Raw genomic sequence first — 15,556 nt, 5'->3', positions numbered from 1 at the left:
AAACGTTTGAAACGTCTTTATTTTTATCTCTTTTATATACTTAAAATTGTTGATAATGATCAATAAATCATTTTTTTATTTTTCCCCTCATTATCCAATATGTATTGAAATTATAGATGCATTGTCAATCTGGACTAACATAATAATGTAGGTCAGGGCCGGCCAACAATTTTATGGTAAGAACGCTAATCGATATTGTGTATTCAAGGTGGGGTAGATTAGTTTGTGTTTTATATTTTAGCAATGATCTATATTTAGCACACTAACTTGAGCGTAACTATAAGAGCACTATGCACAAGGGTAAATACAGTGACTTTATGATGTTATAAGGAATGAAAATGTTCATTTAGTGTGATAAAGCTAAATTGTACCAGTTTATTTATGTATAAACAGATGTACACTTAGTATTTTGGGCGTGCAAAAAGGTTCATGAAGAAAAAAACAAAATGGAGTTGTCAGAGACAAAGAATCGCATTTTTAAACTAGTCATAATTGGGCATAGTGGAGTTGGTAAGACGTGTATTTTACAAAGATTTTGCAGGGATAGATTTTCTGAAGAGCATATTGAAACTACCGGTAAATAACCTTCCTATTTAGTGTTGTTGTTTTACATTTTAATAAATTTAGATTAAAGCATACTAAATGCACTTAACATTGACTAAGTCAGAAAATTAGCTCATGAATAATGTAATTGTTAAAAAATATTGTAAATATTTAATATATAAAAATACAGATCAAAGTGTTATTGAAGCGTTACAAAGGTCAACCAAGCTAGTAGTATCGTATTACTTTCAAAAGTATTAATATAACTTTAAACATAAATTTATACACTGTTTAAAAGAATTTTTAACGCACACGACAAGATAATACAATGTTGGAGTTAAATTGGTTGAGAAATTTGAGATCATTTTATTTATAAGAAAAAGCACATTCTTTCTTTTGAATTTAAAGGGACTCCACTGAGGTTTTTTGACATGAGGGGACTGAAAATATTTTTTCCAGATAATTGTACCATTTGATGCAGGTTTAGACCACTAATCTTTGTGCAAAATTTCAGATCATTCGCGCCCTTCTTTTTTTCAGAATAGTTATTCAAATTGTAAAAAAAATGACCGGAAAAGGAAAGCGTTTAACGCTTTTCACTCAAATCGGGTTAAGAAAAGCATAAAAATACGATTTCTAATTTATTTCAAAGTATATTTCTTAACTATCTTTGCATATCTTTCTGTTTAAAGTGCCCCAGCTCATTTACTAGTAAGTAAGAAATTCAAATGTTATGTTTTTAGGCTTTTAAACCTCAGTGGAGTCCCTTTAAATCTTCTCGTACACGCTATGTATCCAGATCAGCGAGGCTTGACGATAATTGATGATAAACAATAAAGGATTAAAAAGTTATTATTTTTATTTACACAATTTCCTAAAGATAGATAAAAAATGTATGTGATTTTAATAAATGGGTAGTAATGTTTATCTTCTATGGTGATTTTCACCATGATGCAGAAGCCGCAAAGATCGCAACTTTACATTCCTAACGTTCGCCTACTAAAACGAACTTTGAAATTGGTTATATTTAATGACAAAAGTAGAAATACTTGCTATCGTATCGTATCAATTATTTACGTGTAACGTAGCGTTTAAAACGAAGTGTGGTAATAAGATGTAGTAAGGTCAACTCTTACTTTGAATACGGCATTAAAACGGTTAATGTAAAAATAGGTTAAAACTTCACATTTTACATAATTCTGATGTAATAAATTATACCATTTATAATATTCAAAAGGCCCATCCCTTAAAAGAGGGAAGTATAGTGATGTTGTGTTTAAATAGTATTTCTCTCAATCAGTGGATCGTTGGCTCGAGCCCTTCCATGGTTACGAATATATTTCATCATATGACACCAGTACTGGCTAGTCGTCCCATGAATGGTCAGATAAATTTGAAGATCTGAGCTTAAATAAATGAAGGAGTTAGATAAGTAACGAGTAGATCGTTATGATAAAAACAAAACTTGTTTTGCATGATTTGACTGATTTTGTAGGCATTTATTGTGAAGTTCAAGATAACTTAATGTTATGAGTAGCATATACACAATGTACAAAAGTTCAGGAAAAAAACTGCTAGATTGATATGACCAAACAATTTCAGTTTAATTGTGATAATCATTCTATGATAGTACGATAATGTTATCATATAAGAGTGTGTAAAATTACATTTTTATTAATAAAATTATGTCAGTCTGAAGCGAATGAAAAATCCTATGTTGTTTACTTCCACTTCTCTAAGAGAATTTTTTTAATCCATTTCAAATATAGCCAGTTAGATATGGTTACGACCATTTATACTTCGTCGGAATAAAGCATCTGTCTTTTTGTTTCTTTACAGCGGTCAATTTTTCTATGAAACACACAGAAGAAGCGGGACAAAAGATACAACTATATATTTGGTAAGTTGTTGGACGCCTTATCAATAAGAACTACGTATTGTTTTTCTCAGTGCAACACTTTCAGTTCATTCCATTAAAGCGGCACAGGCACTAAGTGCCGTACACGAACAATTTAAACTGATTTTTTTTTCAATTCAAGTTCAAATCAATATAATTAGCGTTGAAAGTGTGTACACGTAAATATATAATAGCTGTTGGTTTGGGTAAAATGTCCAAAGTTATAAGTTTAACATGATATATTTTACTGGATATCGGAATATATAATTACTTTTACAAGTTGGACAATGAGAAATACCATGTAAAATATGATAATTTGTTTCGTGAAATTTTTTCTAGATAATAAGACCATGGGCAAGTTAGACATGACTTTAATCCTTGTTTTGAATTATCTTTCTACAAAAAAGAAAAAAGCGCCTATGTTATAATTCAAAATATCTCAATGTTGAATTCATATAACCATGGGTTGTATTCATTTTATGCATATATATCTAGCTTTAGCTTCGCATCAAACGCTTTGTTGTCATCTTCGCCAGAACATAACTTTAAGAAATTATTCTAAGGTAAAGTACATACAGTCCTGAGCCTGAAAAGTATCAAAACTTTTAAGTAGTATTTTCATTGTATGAGGGTCGCAAAAAATCTCAAAACTGTCAATAACGTGTCTCTTAAAATAATTTTGAACTCATTCCTTTAAAGGGACACGTGCGACAATGAATGTCATCGAGACTTTATCGACTTCCATTGCAAACCAGCTGCGGTAAGGAATTACATTTTCATATGTTAATTCTTCTGTTACAGCAATGCAACCTTAACAGATTCTGTTGCTTTTATTCACAGAAACAGTATATAAGCCAGCCCCTTATGTACAAGACATTAATTTCGTATTACGGTTGTCCAGTTTTCCTGGATAAGTAAAACAATAGATTAATTTTTTAATTGGATGTTACGTCGTAAAGTCTTGTAACGTCATTTCGCGACTTTCTAGTTTTATTTGTGGAGAAAGACCTCAGGTACCCGTCCGTGCATTATTTCAAGCTTTCTCACAAGAAGGAATCAAAAGGTCCTGTCGGGTTTCGAGCCCAAAGCGATAAGATGAATGTCGTACTAAGTCAACAACATTAACCATTCAGCCACAGACACCACTCTCTTGGCCCGTTAGACCTTAACGTTAAGAAGACCATGCTATAACTTTACACTATACTTTACTTCAAATCATTATTTGAGCCGTGTCACGACAAAACCAACATAGTGCGTTTGCGACCAGCATGGACCAAGACCAGTCTGCGCATCCGCGCAGTCTGATAGGATCCATGCTGTTCGCTTACCAACTCTATTACAAGAAGAGAAACTGATAGCGAACAGCATGGATCCTGATCAGACTGCGCGGATGCGCAGGCTGATCTGGATCCATGCTAGTCGCAAACGCACTATGTTGGTTTTGTCGTGACGCGGCTCATTTCACTTCAAAGATAAATGCCTCAAAACGTATTATAAAGTTTTATGTTCGGACAATGACAAAAGTTCTTCTGGAAAATTGATATTTTTATTTATTTTCTACTGTTTCAGGGGTTTATTCTTGTTTATGACATTACAAATGAGAAAACTTTCATAGGAATGGATAAGAGGATCAAACATTTAAAAGAAGTATATCTTTCCAAATTATTTTCTTACTTTCCATACTAGAAAGAATTTTAACTTTTTAGCCTCAGGATGATTGAAAAAAGGAAACGAAAATCATGAACAAAGATTTTAGGGTTTGAGTGACAATCGTTATTGCATTCATTTTTAACTTTTGATGCCCAAACAAGAGCAATACTTTCAACTCCAGTACACTTAGCAATATCTTTATAAACTGTCAGATGTCATCATAGGTTTTCTATCTTGTCCACATCTATATCATGTAAGAAATAAGATTAAAGATTTTATCGCGTATCACATTCTATTTATCAAAACAGCTTTATGTTATATAAATGTGCAAAAAAAATCAACAAATTAAGTAAAGGTAAGGTTGAAATATGCACAATTATGTCACAGCGTAATGAATGTATGGCGCAAGCATATGGTAGTGTACTACTTCAACATACATGTACAATACAATACTTTGTCATAAAATATAAGAATCTTTTTTATTTATTTCTTAGATAGCACAAGATAAGGATCCAAGTTTTTTAATTGTTGGAAACAAGTTGGATGCAGAAAATAGAGAAGTTAGAAAAGAAAAAGCAGAACAGGTTTTTATGATTACTTGAAATGAGTTATTGTTCATTGTTTAAAAGAAATATGAAAAATTCTCATTGTCTTAGATTTTGAATTATCTGTTTTTATAACAGAGAATATATAAATGTTTCAGTATCCTTTATTTACATCTACAGATTCATGCCTTTTCATACACGTCAAAGTTCAATAGTCTAGCTTAAGAGTATGTACCCAACTTTCATAAAATAAATTCAAATAATTGCAATATAATATTTTCAGTTTGCAGCCGAGAATGGGGCTGACTTTATTGAGGTGAGCGCAAAGGCATCAACTGGTATAAATGAAGCGTTTGATATGATAGTAAGGAATATAACATTAAAGAAGGTAAGTTTCTAATGCTTATTGTTGCTTTACCTTATCTGTCCGTTTTTACAAAGACTATGAATTAAGTATCGTAGATATGTCTCTAAAGTATTTGACAAATAAGGGGTTTCACAATTCATTATATAGAGGATATTGAATGAGTGTAGGTTTAATACTAAATTTATTGAACGAGTTGAATAAAATCATATGAGCCGTGTCACGACAAAACAAACGTAATGCGTTTGCGACCAGCATGGATCCAGACCAGCCTGCGCATCCGCGCAGTCTGATCAGGATCCATGCTGTTCGCTTACAAACCCTATAACAAGTAGAGAAACTGATAGCGAACAGCATGTATCCTGATCAGACTGCGCGGATGCGCAGGCTGGTCTGGATCCATGCTGGTCGCAAACCCACTATGTTGGTTTTGTCATGTCATGGCTCATATTATGCGAGCCTCTGGCGAGCATAATATTATTTTATTCAACGAGTTCAATAAATTTAGTATTGAATCTACACGAATATAATATTCTATTTATCACATATATAAAACAAGCAATTATCATAGTATTGCAAGCAATCCATAAGTCCCCTACCGGTAAGAGCCCAAGCAACATTCTGAAGGGCCATTGGCCATTCACTTAGGTTCCTATTTTAAGTAAATTTGTTGAAAAAGTTCTTTAAAAGTGAACACAGGAAACAGTTTTTATGTACAGACAGATGGACTGAAGGACACTCTAAAGTTATTTTTTAAACATCCCTGTTATCAAAATATAACATTTTTAAAATCCTATCATGATTGAAGAAGTTGGAGTAAAAATTACCAATTTATCAAAAAAAAAGTCTAAGTTCAAAAGGGGCATAATTCTGGAAATAGTCTTGCTAGAGTATTGAACACTCACAAATGTTGAGTGACAATAAGAAACATTTATATGAAGTTTGAAGTAGATACATTCAGAAAAATAAGTTATTAAAAAAAACAATGTTTTTTTTCATGAAAATTTTAAGTTCAAGGGAGGTAATTCTGATAAATTTTGTGCTAGAGTTGTAAACCTTGTCACATATGATGTGGTTGATGACAAGCAACTTATATTTAAAGTTTGAAGAAAATACCTTAAGAAATAAAGAACTTATAGCGAAAAAACTTAAAAACTAGAATCAGAAATCTTGAAATTCAGTCTATTTGTTGCCATAGCAACCAGAATTTTCAACATAGGAAGATAAAAAAGGATGTGCATAATTTCCATACTGCCATCTACCCATATGTCAAGTTTCATAAACATATTTTCAGTACTTTTTGTGTTATCACTGGATCCAGGTTATGTGCAAAATTTGCCATAATTTCAGTCTATTTGTTGCCATAGCAACCAGAATTTTGAACATAGGAAGAAAAGACAAAGACGTGCATAATCTCCATACTGCCATCTATTGCGGGATCCAGGTTATGTGTAAAATTTGCCATATTTTCAGTCTATTTGTTGCCATAGCAACCAGAATTTTCAACATAGGAAGAAAAGAAAAAGACGTGCATAATCTCCATACTGCCATCTATCCATATATCAAGTTTCATTAAAATATTTTCAGTACTTTTTGCGTTATCGCGGGATCCAGTTTTGTGGACGGACGGACTGACGGACGGACAGACAGACGGACGGACGGACTGACGGACGGACGGACGGACAGACGGACAGACGGACGGAGGGTAAACCTAAAGTCCCCTCCGGTAAACCGGTAGGGGACTAATAAGAACGTTAAACTGTTAAAAAGAGTAAATTTTCATTCGACGCGCCTACAGTGTAACGCTAACATTGGCGCGCTTTTACGCTATGTTTATAGCGCAAATGACGTCACGTCAAAGGGTTATTACACTAGTGTAATATCGTCTAGTGTAATATCGTTTTTATTAAATGGCTTTATTACACTCCTGCGCCGCGGTTTATGTGATAAGTATTCTTAACACCACAATCTCAAAGTATGCAGAGACTGTTCCATTTCAGTCAAGGAGTATATTTTTCCAGAATTATTACCTCAATACAAACTACTATATATAGAGGATATTGAATGAGTGTAGTTTAATACTAAATTTATTGAACGAGTTGAATAAAATCATATTATGCGAGCCTCTGGCGAGCATAATATTGTTTTATTCAACGAGTTCAATAAATTTAGTATTGAATATACACGAATATAATATTCTATTTATCACATATATAAAATAAGAACAGTGAACTGTTAAAATGAGTATTTTTTCTTTGACGCGCCCATAGTGTAACGCTAACACTAGCGCGCTTTAACGCTATGTTTCTATATAGCGCAAATGACGTCAAGTCAAATTGTTATTACACTAGTGTAATATCGTTTTTATTAAATGGCTTTATTACACTCCCGCGCCGCGGTTTATGTGATAATTAGGTTTTAGACTTGGTAAATAGCATTTTCGTGGTAACAAACATTTTATTAGATATATACATTTTTGTTTTCCTTTGTTTTGATCTGTATATTGTCTTACTTAAAACAGAATATATTTCAAACAATAAATCGGTATTCATTATTTCATTAGTACGTATAAAATGGAAAGATTTGATTCATGTAAACTTATTGGTTAACAACATTTATTGCTATGCAGATACCTCGTACACTTAACATTTGAATAAACAACAACAAAAAACAACAAGTTAAACATAAAATACTTCAAATATAAATGTCCACAAATCCCTATTACACCAAATTTGCTATGTAATCATTTCAGTATATTGAAAGCTATAAACATGTTTTCATTTTACAATAAAGTGATTGCACATGAACAAAGCAGTATAGGAATAACATTTATAAAAATATAAACACTTCCATTTTTTTAGGATTCATGGACTTTGGCAGACGACAATTCAACAGAGAAACAGAATGAAAAACTTCAAACTTGGTTTGGATGGCTTTTGGTTGGTAACACGTTTTGGTCAGCTTAGGTTGCAACAGTAATCGAATCTTATTCTGGTTTATATGTTTTACAACCATTATTACTATTTTTTGGAGAATATTAAAATGTACAATGTGCAAAATTACGCGTTACAGTATGAATAACCTAAATTCGTTAGTTTTTATGATCTATCAATAAGTCTGTTTAGCTAACGAGTTTATTTTTTATTGAATTTGCACTTGTCCTTTGAGACAATCTATGAGGCACTACAGACTACCGACAAAGAAGCACTGACTTTTTGTCAGATAACTAAAAAGCCAAACTCATTGATTCCGAAATAGTGGTGATTGGCGAAGGATTCAATGATACATAAACGTATACATTTTTGATATTTTGGAATATTTTTGCAGAGTGAAAAGGAAGAAAAAGAAAAATCGACTGAACAAAATGCACAAGCAACGAATACTTGGTTGGGATGGCTAAGTCTAGTAAGTGACCTAATCTTTTCACTTTATGCCTGTATGCATATTCATTTACTTTACCAAATAATGCGTAAGAAACTATTCTAATTGTATAATACGACTTGCATATAATTCGCATTAACTTATCGATATTAAGAGCTATATACTTGTAAGAACATTTAGATCCATAAAATATGCCCATTTTAAGTTTTTTGGTTCGTTAGATGTCAAATATAATTTTATTGATATACACAATTGCTTTTGAACAAGTAAATATTTTCTTCAAAGTTAATACAAACGAATATTGTAGGTAAACAAAACGCATTTTTACAGACAGACAGACAGACAGACAGACAGGCATACATAAATGTACATTATCTTGTTAACAGACAAGTAAATATAATACAATGTTCCGAAATAAAATATTTTACTGCCATAACTTTAAAATTGAATTCATTGAAAAAGATTGTTATCTCGTGCATAATCATGTGCTCAGGAAAAGGTGGTGAATACGGGCAATACCAATAAAAACTAAATTGTTTTCTGAAAAAATTACATTGTAAAAAAATGCTCAAGAAGAGAAACTGCTCTAAAATTAAGTGTTCCATATCCAGGATCACATTTTCAATGTAAATATACATACCAGTCTAGTTTTATGACATGTAAAGCAAAGTGATCTGTGGTTTTGTTTTTCTCTACGGTTACGGATTTCCATGAAACTTATAAACGGGTCTTAGCACTTTTAAATGTTCCGCTCAAGCCGGTGCCAGAGGGGTGGGAGTGAGAGATGCTACACTTATTCATTATCCCTCATGTACAGAATCAATCAAACCGAGTCTGTTTTCGTGTAATTTTGTTTTTATTAATTGACCCAAGGGATCACCCTACTTCCAGATTTTCATATTATTTTCAAAGAAACATATTTTTTTGGAGATAAAATAAGCCGTTATACCAATACAGCATGTAATTGGCGTGCGTATGATTATTAAGACAACCACATCAGTTAGCAAATAGTTACTTTCTTCTATAAATTTTTTACGGAGTCACAAAATCTGCACGGATGTGTGATAAAAGCTACAAACCTACGTGTTATACATCTTTTGTACCATTTTGATTGGTAAATAGTAAATTTTGATTTAATAAATCACCCGCAGATATATTCATATATGAGTGATCACAACATTTTTAATGTATTTTTATTGCCATTCAATACAAATGACTAAATAATGTTTAAATAATGGATTAAGAAAAGATTATTTACCTTTTCAGCAATTAACAATGAGCAGCTCCACAGTCTCAGATACAGGTAACTTACAAAAGAGTTAATAATCTTTAAACATGTTGATTATACATGTATCTCACAATTTTGATCGCTGTATATTTGAATAGATTTGACTGGATAACTCTAAACGACTAAATGGGTCCGAATTAATGAAGTCTATGCATCTCTTACCTCTAGCCGGTGAGGTGATTTTGAGCTCTATTGTTGTTTTTACAAAATCAACCCTGTTCGGCGCCATATGACCTAAACTGTGTTAGTGCGCAATAAAACAAAACAAAACATGTATATTAGCGTATATTACGCTGTCTGTAGACAATTTCTTAAAAAAAACAACAATTTGTTCGCATTGTTACACATTCTTTAATGTATATAAACAATTTTAGTTCCAGAAGAACTGATGAAAGATCCATTTACACTACAACTGTATAGATTGGCGTTGACAGAAGGTAAAGAGCTTGACAGGTCTATCCGTGTTAACATTGTTGGAAATTATGGCCAAGGAAAGACCACTCTGATGAGGAGGATTCTCAACAAGGACATAAAGAACGTCAAAAGTACGAATGCAATTGAAGTTGAACATTTAACTTGTCAACGAACACGTGAAGGTAAACTTTCATACAGCAAATACGATGACAAGGATTGCTCAAAGCTTGTAAAGAGACTGGCGTCTGTTGCTCGGTACTTAAAGGATAAAGCGTCGTTATTTGAATCGACGGAGGAGAATAATGACAATGAAATAGAAGAAGATCGGCAAGATAACGAAATGACATTTGATAGAAATGGCGAACATAAGATACAGAGTAGTTCAGAAACACCGCTGAAAAGTTCCCTGATAAAGTCATTGGAAATACCCGATGCTATTGATAAAAGTTACAAAATGTCCCATGAAATTTGTTCTGAAGGGTCAAATGATGACTCTTTAGGAAGACGCTCCTTTCTATCTTACGAAGATAAAATTCGATTTGCTCAAGAACTAACTAAAGAACATTCAGAGGAGGCAGACGACACTATGGATATTTCGGTAGAATTTTGGGACTTTGGTGGACAGTTCATTTTTTATGCAACGCATATGATCTTCCATAGTAGAAAAGCTATCTATCTCTTGGTGTTAGACTTAACATCTCATTTAAACGAAATAGCTGTGGACCAAGATTTCCCTACGGAATCACATGAAAGAAGTATGGCATATTTTGTACGGTTCTGGATTAATTCTATCCACTCTTTCGTCGGATCAGAAGACGGAGTGGAGCCTACCATAATACTCGTTGGTACACATAAGGATAAACTGAAAGGAAATGTCGATCAGAAGATAGAAACATTCTTTGAAAACATTCGAAAACTTTTTGATGGCACAAAACTCTTAAAACACATTTATAGAAAAGATTTTGCAGTAGATAATACTGTCACAGATGATGAAGGTGTTACAGCGTTGCGTGAAGCCATCATTGAAATAGGGAGAGAAAAGGCCAAAACTGTTGAAATTCCAGCAAAATGGATACTGCTAGAAAAATCATTGAAAGAAAAAGTACATAAGAAAATAATAACGTTCCAATCTGTCATGACAATTGATGCTTTGAATGAGTATCCGCTTGGTTCAAATGATCAAGTAAAAATATTTCTCCAGTACCACCACAGCAAAGGAACTTTCATCTATTTTGACGAGGATCCGATATCTTATTACGTTGTACTAGATCCCAAATATTTGATTGATGCCTTTAAATGCCTTATAACTAGTGAGCAATTTTGCAAGAAAGATCCCGACATTCGTCCATCATTCAACAAACTACATGACGAGGGAAGACTAGAAAAAGAACTTGTCGATAAACTTTGGAGCAAAGATACAGAATTGATGTATATGGAAAACAAGGAAATATTATTGGCCTTTCTTGCGAAGCACCATATCATCTCTGAGGCTACCAAATATGAAGAAGATACAAAAAAATCATCGGGTCTTGGGTGGTTTGTTGTCCCGAGTTTACTGAGAGATCTATATCCCAGTGATGAGTTTGAGCAGCTTTTGTATGGACGGATTCAGTCAGCACTACGTTTTGTAATGGAATTTGAAAACTCTACCATAATTCCTACAATCTACCATCGACTTGTCGCCGCCATTGTTGGCAAGTGGCCGATTATTTATTTTCGAGATAAGCCTGTCATGTACAAAAATCTATGTGCAGCAAGGCTTGAAAATAACCATATTGGATTTGCAGAAATGAGGTCAGAAACAATCGAATTGTCAGTAGCAAATCTTTGTCCAAAAGTTGCAATTGACGGTGATCGTTGTGATAGGCTACGCAGATTTGTTGAAGCTGTGATTGAGCATGAATTTCACAAGCTTAAATGTTCAAATGAAACTTGTGCTAAACTGTATGCCATAAAATTTCGTTGTAATCATGAAATTCACGGAGTGAACGGGAGTAAAAACACAATAGAACGGAAGCACGTTGGGACAGCTAAACAAATTCCTTGTCCAGATTTTGAATCACATGCTAGTATTACAGCGGATGGATTTAGTCAGTGGTATATTGACCATAGAATGAAGCTTCAGATTCCGAAAAAGGAAGTAACAGAAAAACTGCTTAGTCAAATCTCAAACCAAATAGGCCACAACTGGCAAACATTAGGACATGAACTTGGTGTGACCCAGGTTCAAATCGAACAGATTATTGAAGAAAATCCACATAGAACGTCAATGAAAATATTTGCTATGCTTACAAAATGGAGTCTGAACGCTGAAATAGCTACGTTCGATGTTTTAGTTGAATCAATGCAGAAATGTCCACATCTAAATGTAGACTGGGGCGAAATAAGAAACATTTTGGATAGCTTGGAGTGAGAATCATTTAGATGTAAAGATTGTTATAGCTGTTTACTCTAACACGTCGAGGTTAGTCCACACTTAATAAAGAACAGTAATAGTGATATTATCTGACCTGTGAACAAAAAAATCGAATGCGAAGCCTACTATCCGCATTGATTTGTTAACAGAAATACTTAATGCAAGGTCTACAAAATCAGGTTGCAGTAACCTAATATTAGTGTCTAGTTATTTAATACAACTAACAATTAATGAGAAATTAATATGCAAATTGATTATAAAGAGTAATTTTCATTTTCACAGGACTGCGATAATATTTCGCCGGATAATAGTCAAATGTCAAAATAATAGCATAAATACTATTGTGTGTTTCTTATTCTCTCAATAAAAAAAACAATAACTATTTCAGAAACCACCCTGGAAACAATTAATTAATAACAAATTACTAGCTATTTCACAAATTTTATTAACTGCCAAAGGTTTTCGGGGGGGGGGGACCCACTCTTTATCACGGAGTCTGCTGTATATTGTTGATATTATGAAAAGTATCTATATATTGTTACAAATGAGCATCAAAGAAAAGAATTGTCTCGTTTTAGACTTTGTTCCCATCTTCTTGAAATTGAAAGTGGTAGATTTGCAGGTATTGATCGAAACCTACGAACTTGTAAACTTTGTTCATTTAATGTTGAATCTGAATATCATTTTTTGTTATCGCTGTCCACTTATAGGAAAAACTTCGTCGAAAAATGAAATGCTTAATTATCCTTTTCCATGCATTAATAAATTACAGATATTGCTTCAAGGTAATAATAGGAATATTAGGAATATTGAACCAAATTTTATATTTTAGCTATGCATTTTAGAAATGAAAAACTTGCAATTATTGCTGCTTCTTAGGTTCTTGTATTATAACTGTATTGTATAACATGTATTGTATTTATGTTAAATGCAAATTGTATTATCTTGGCCATCCTTTTGTATATTGTAAATGGCCAAAGGTATATTGTATATGCCGATTTGCCAATAAACTGAAACTGGTAAACTGATATTTGTATTGATTTTACATTACAAAGTGCAGGGAAAATAGAGGATAAATATGTGATTCATGAAATAAACAGCAAACTCCTTGATAAGTGGGGTTGAACCCCTCGGAACGTTGGAGGTTGATAAACTTTGCGAAATATAAAGTTATATGTGTGAATTTTTTTCTCTATTGTCCAAATAAACGTACATGTAGCTAAAGTTTCTATAGAAGCTATGATTTGCAATCATATATACTTTCCGATGACAATTTAAAACACTTAATATCTATATTAATTACTGAGCAACAAAGTGAGAACTTGCAATGAAAATAATATATCAAATGTTATTTAGATACAAATAATTAGTTCAATCGTTTATTCTGTACACTCTTTCATATGCAATATCACGATCTGCAAAAATTACCAAAGGTGCAAATTGTATTCAGGTCATGAAAAAAAATACAAAATGCTAGATTTATTTTAATCATTGAATTCAAAAACAATTCAAACGCCTACATACTCTTTATTATAAAAAAGAAAGAAAATAAAATAAAACGGAAAAGGAATTGGAAATAAATGAATTAATTTGTTAAGATACATAAACAAACAATACAAACAAACAATAGTCTTAAACAATTTAATACTTCATAAGTTAATACTGCTAACCTTAACTTAAATAGTGAGGGAATGTTATAATTTATATACAGATACCCGGATAATTATCTCATTCCATCACCATTATACAGACTTAATGAATTACGGTCCGAAATCAGTCGACCAAAATATGACCGGTATTAAGCATGCAGTAGTATGCTTTAAATGCCCCCATTTTACCCCAGAATACATTTGTTTTCTATTTTTGAAAAGGTTTTTTTTGGCGTACTTTTAAAGTTTCCAAAATGTTACTAATTGTCCAATAAACTCACCATATTTTTCTTCTGCTGCTTTTCGGCAATTAGATCAGCTATAGTGATTTTGTAGACTTAATACTACTTTGTTTACATTTTGCTACTCTTGGGATAAATACTTTTACAATTGACGCTTCTTTTTCAGGTAACAAGCAGCATATGTAAGCTCTTTTAAGTTATTTATCGTTATAAAACTTCAGGCACCAAAATAAAATTCAATATGAATAATATAGACATGGTGATTACCATTTCCATGAAACTTTGATACATCAATCATTAGATTATGTTGGCGGATCTAATTGATAACCAAAAAGTAAAAAGTCTAAATAATAAATATCCTGATTTTTTGTTATGACGTCAGGTGAAATACTGTCGTGTTACAAAATATTGATTTGCAGTAAATATTGTTTATACATACAATATCTTAAATCTCTTCACCTAAACTATAATCATTGGAACAAAGGCAGTTTGCTTGTGGCATTATATAATGGTACTCTTAAAAGTCATGACTATGATGTCACGCTCCAGACAAAAAATATATAATTATATGAAACATACGGAAGATTTTCTTTCAAGATCAAAACTGAATTTGAATTTGCATCTAGGTAAAGCTAATATGGACAGCGTTAAACTTTGGTAAATGTGACGAGTATCTAACCTATATAAAATATCGCTGTTGAAAACTTACCATGAAAACATTCAAATAACCAAAGAAAAGGTGATTATGTGATATTTCTTAAATCACAAAAATGACTCATTGAAAATTGTGTCTTATATTTACAGTGATAGAAGCTCCAAGCATTGCCATCGAGTACAGCCAGCCAAATCAAATGCAAAATAATGAGGAGAAACAAAGTTCGAGTCGTCTTTCAGCACCAATAAGATCCAATAGTTTGATTGTTAAAACAACTTCCAAGAAAGCTGTTTGAAACAAAGATGTTCATAACAGAAAATATATATCAAATGAACTGGTTCGAGTATATCGTGATACTCAACACCGCCTGGTCAATGACTCATCCAGGACCACAGATTGATGAAAATGTAGAATGTTACAATTTTGAATGAAATTTAGTGTATTCCATACTGTGTAGTAACAGTTGAAGTTAGATTTCGGAATATAAGTGGTGATTATGCAGTTCAGAAGAA

General features: G+C 32.5%; 1 protein-coding gene across 1 annotated transcript; it reads left to right on the top strand.

Moving 5' to 3' along the window:
- Positions 1–270: 270 nt before the first annotated feature.
- Positions 271–14,571, top strand: LOC132746054 (uncharacterized). The gene is made up of 11 exons (XM_060735113.1): positions 271–576; positions 2,383–2,443; positions 3,140–3,200; positions 4,010–4,087; positions 4,585–4,674; positions 4,919–5,023; positions 7,861–7,938; positions 8,327–8,404; positions 9,647–9,683; positions 10,043–12,546; positions 14,556–14,571. The coding sequence occupies exons 1-10, from the start codon at positions 447–449 to the stop codon at positions 12,493–12,495; spliced, it is 3,171 nt and encodes a 1,056-aa protein (XP_060591096.1). The 5' UTR covers positions 271–446; the 3' UTR covers positions 12,496–12,546; positions 14,556–14,571.
- The last annotated feature ends 985 nt before the right edge of the window (positions 14,572–15,556 follow it).

Source organism: Ruditapes philippinarum, unplaced genomic scaffold, assembly GCF_026571515.1.
Source record: "Ruditapes philippinarum isolate M1 unplaced genomic scaffold, ASM2657151v2 ctg892_1_1_1_1, whole genome shotgun sequence".
Lineage (NCBI taxonomy): Eukaryota > Metazoa > Mollusca > Bivalvia > Venerida > Veneridae > Ruditapes > Ruditapes philippinarum.
The sequence above is the reverse complement of the archived record's forward strand: the minus strand, read 5'-3'. Positions and strand labels throughout refer to the sequence as shown.

Coding starts and splice junctions, on each gene's coding strand:
- LOC132746054 (XM_060735113.1), top strand. CDS start 447: ATGGAGTTGTCAGAGACAAAGAATCGCATTTTTAAACTAGTCATAATT. Junction 3,201..4,009: donor TCCATTGCAAACCAGCTGCG/GTAAGGAATTAC, acceptor CTACTGTTTCAG/GGGTTTATTCTTGTTTATGA. Junction 7,939..8,326: donor CTTGGTTTGGATGGCTTTTG/GTTGGTAACACG, acceptor ATATTTTTGCAG/AGTGAAAAGGAAGAAAAAGA.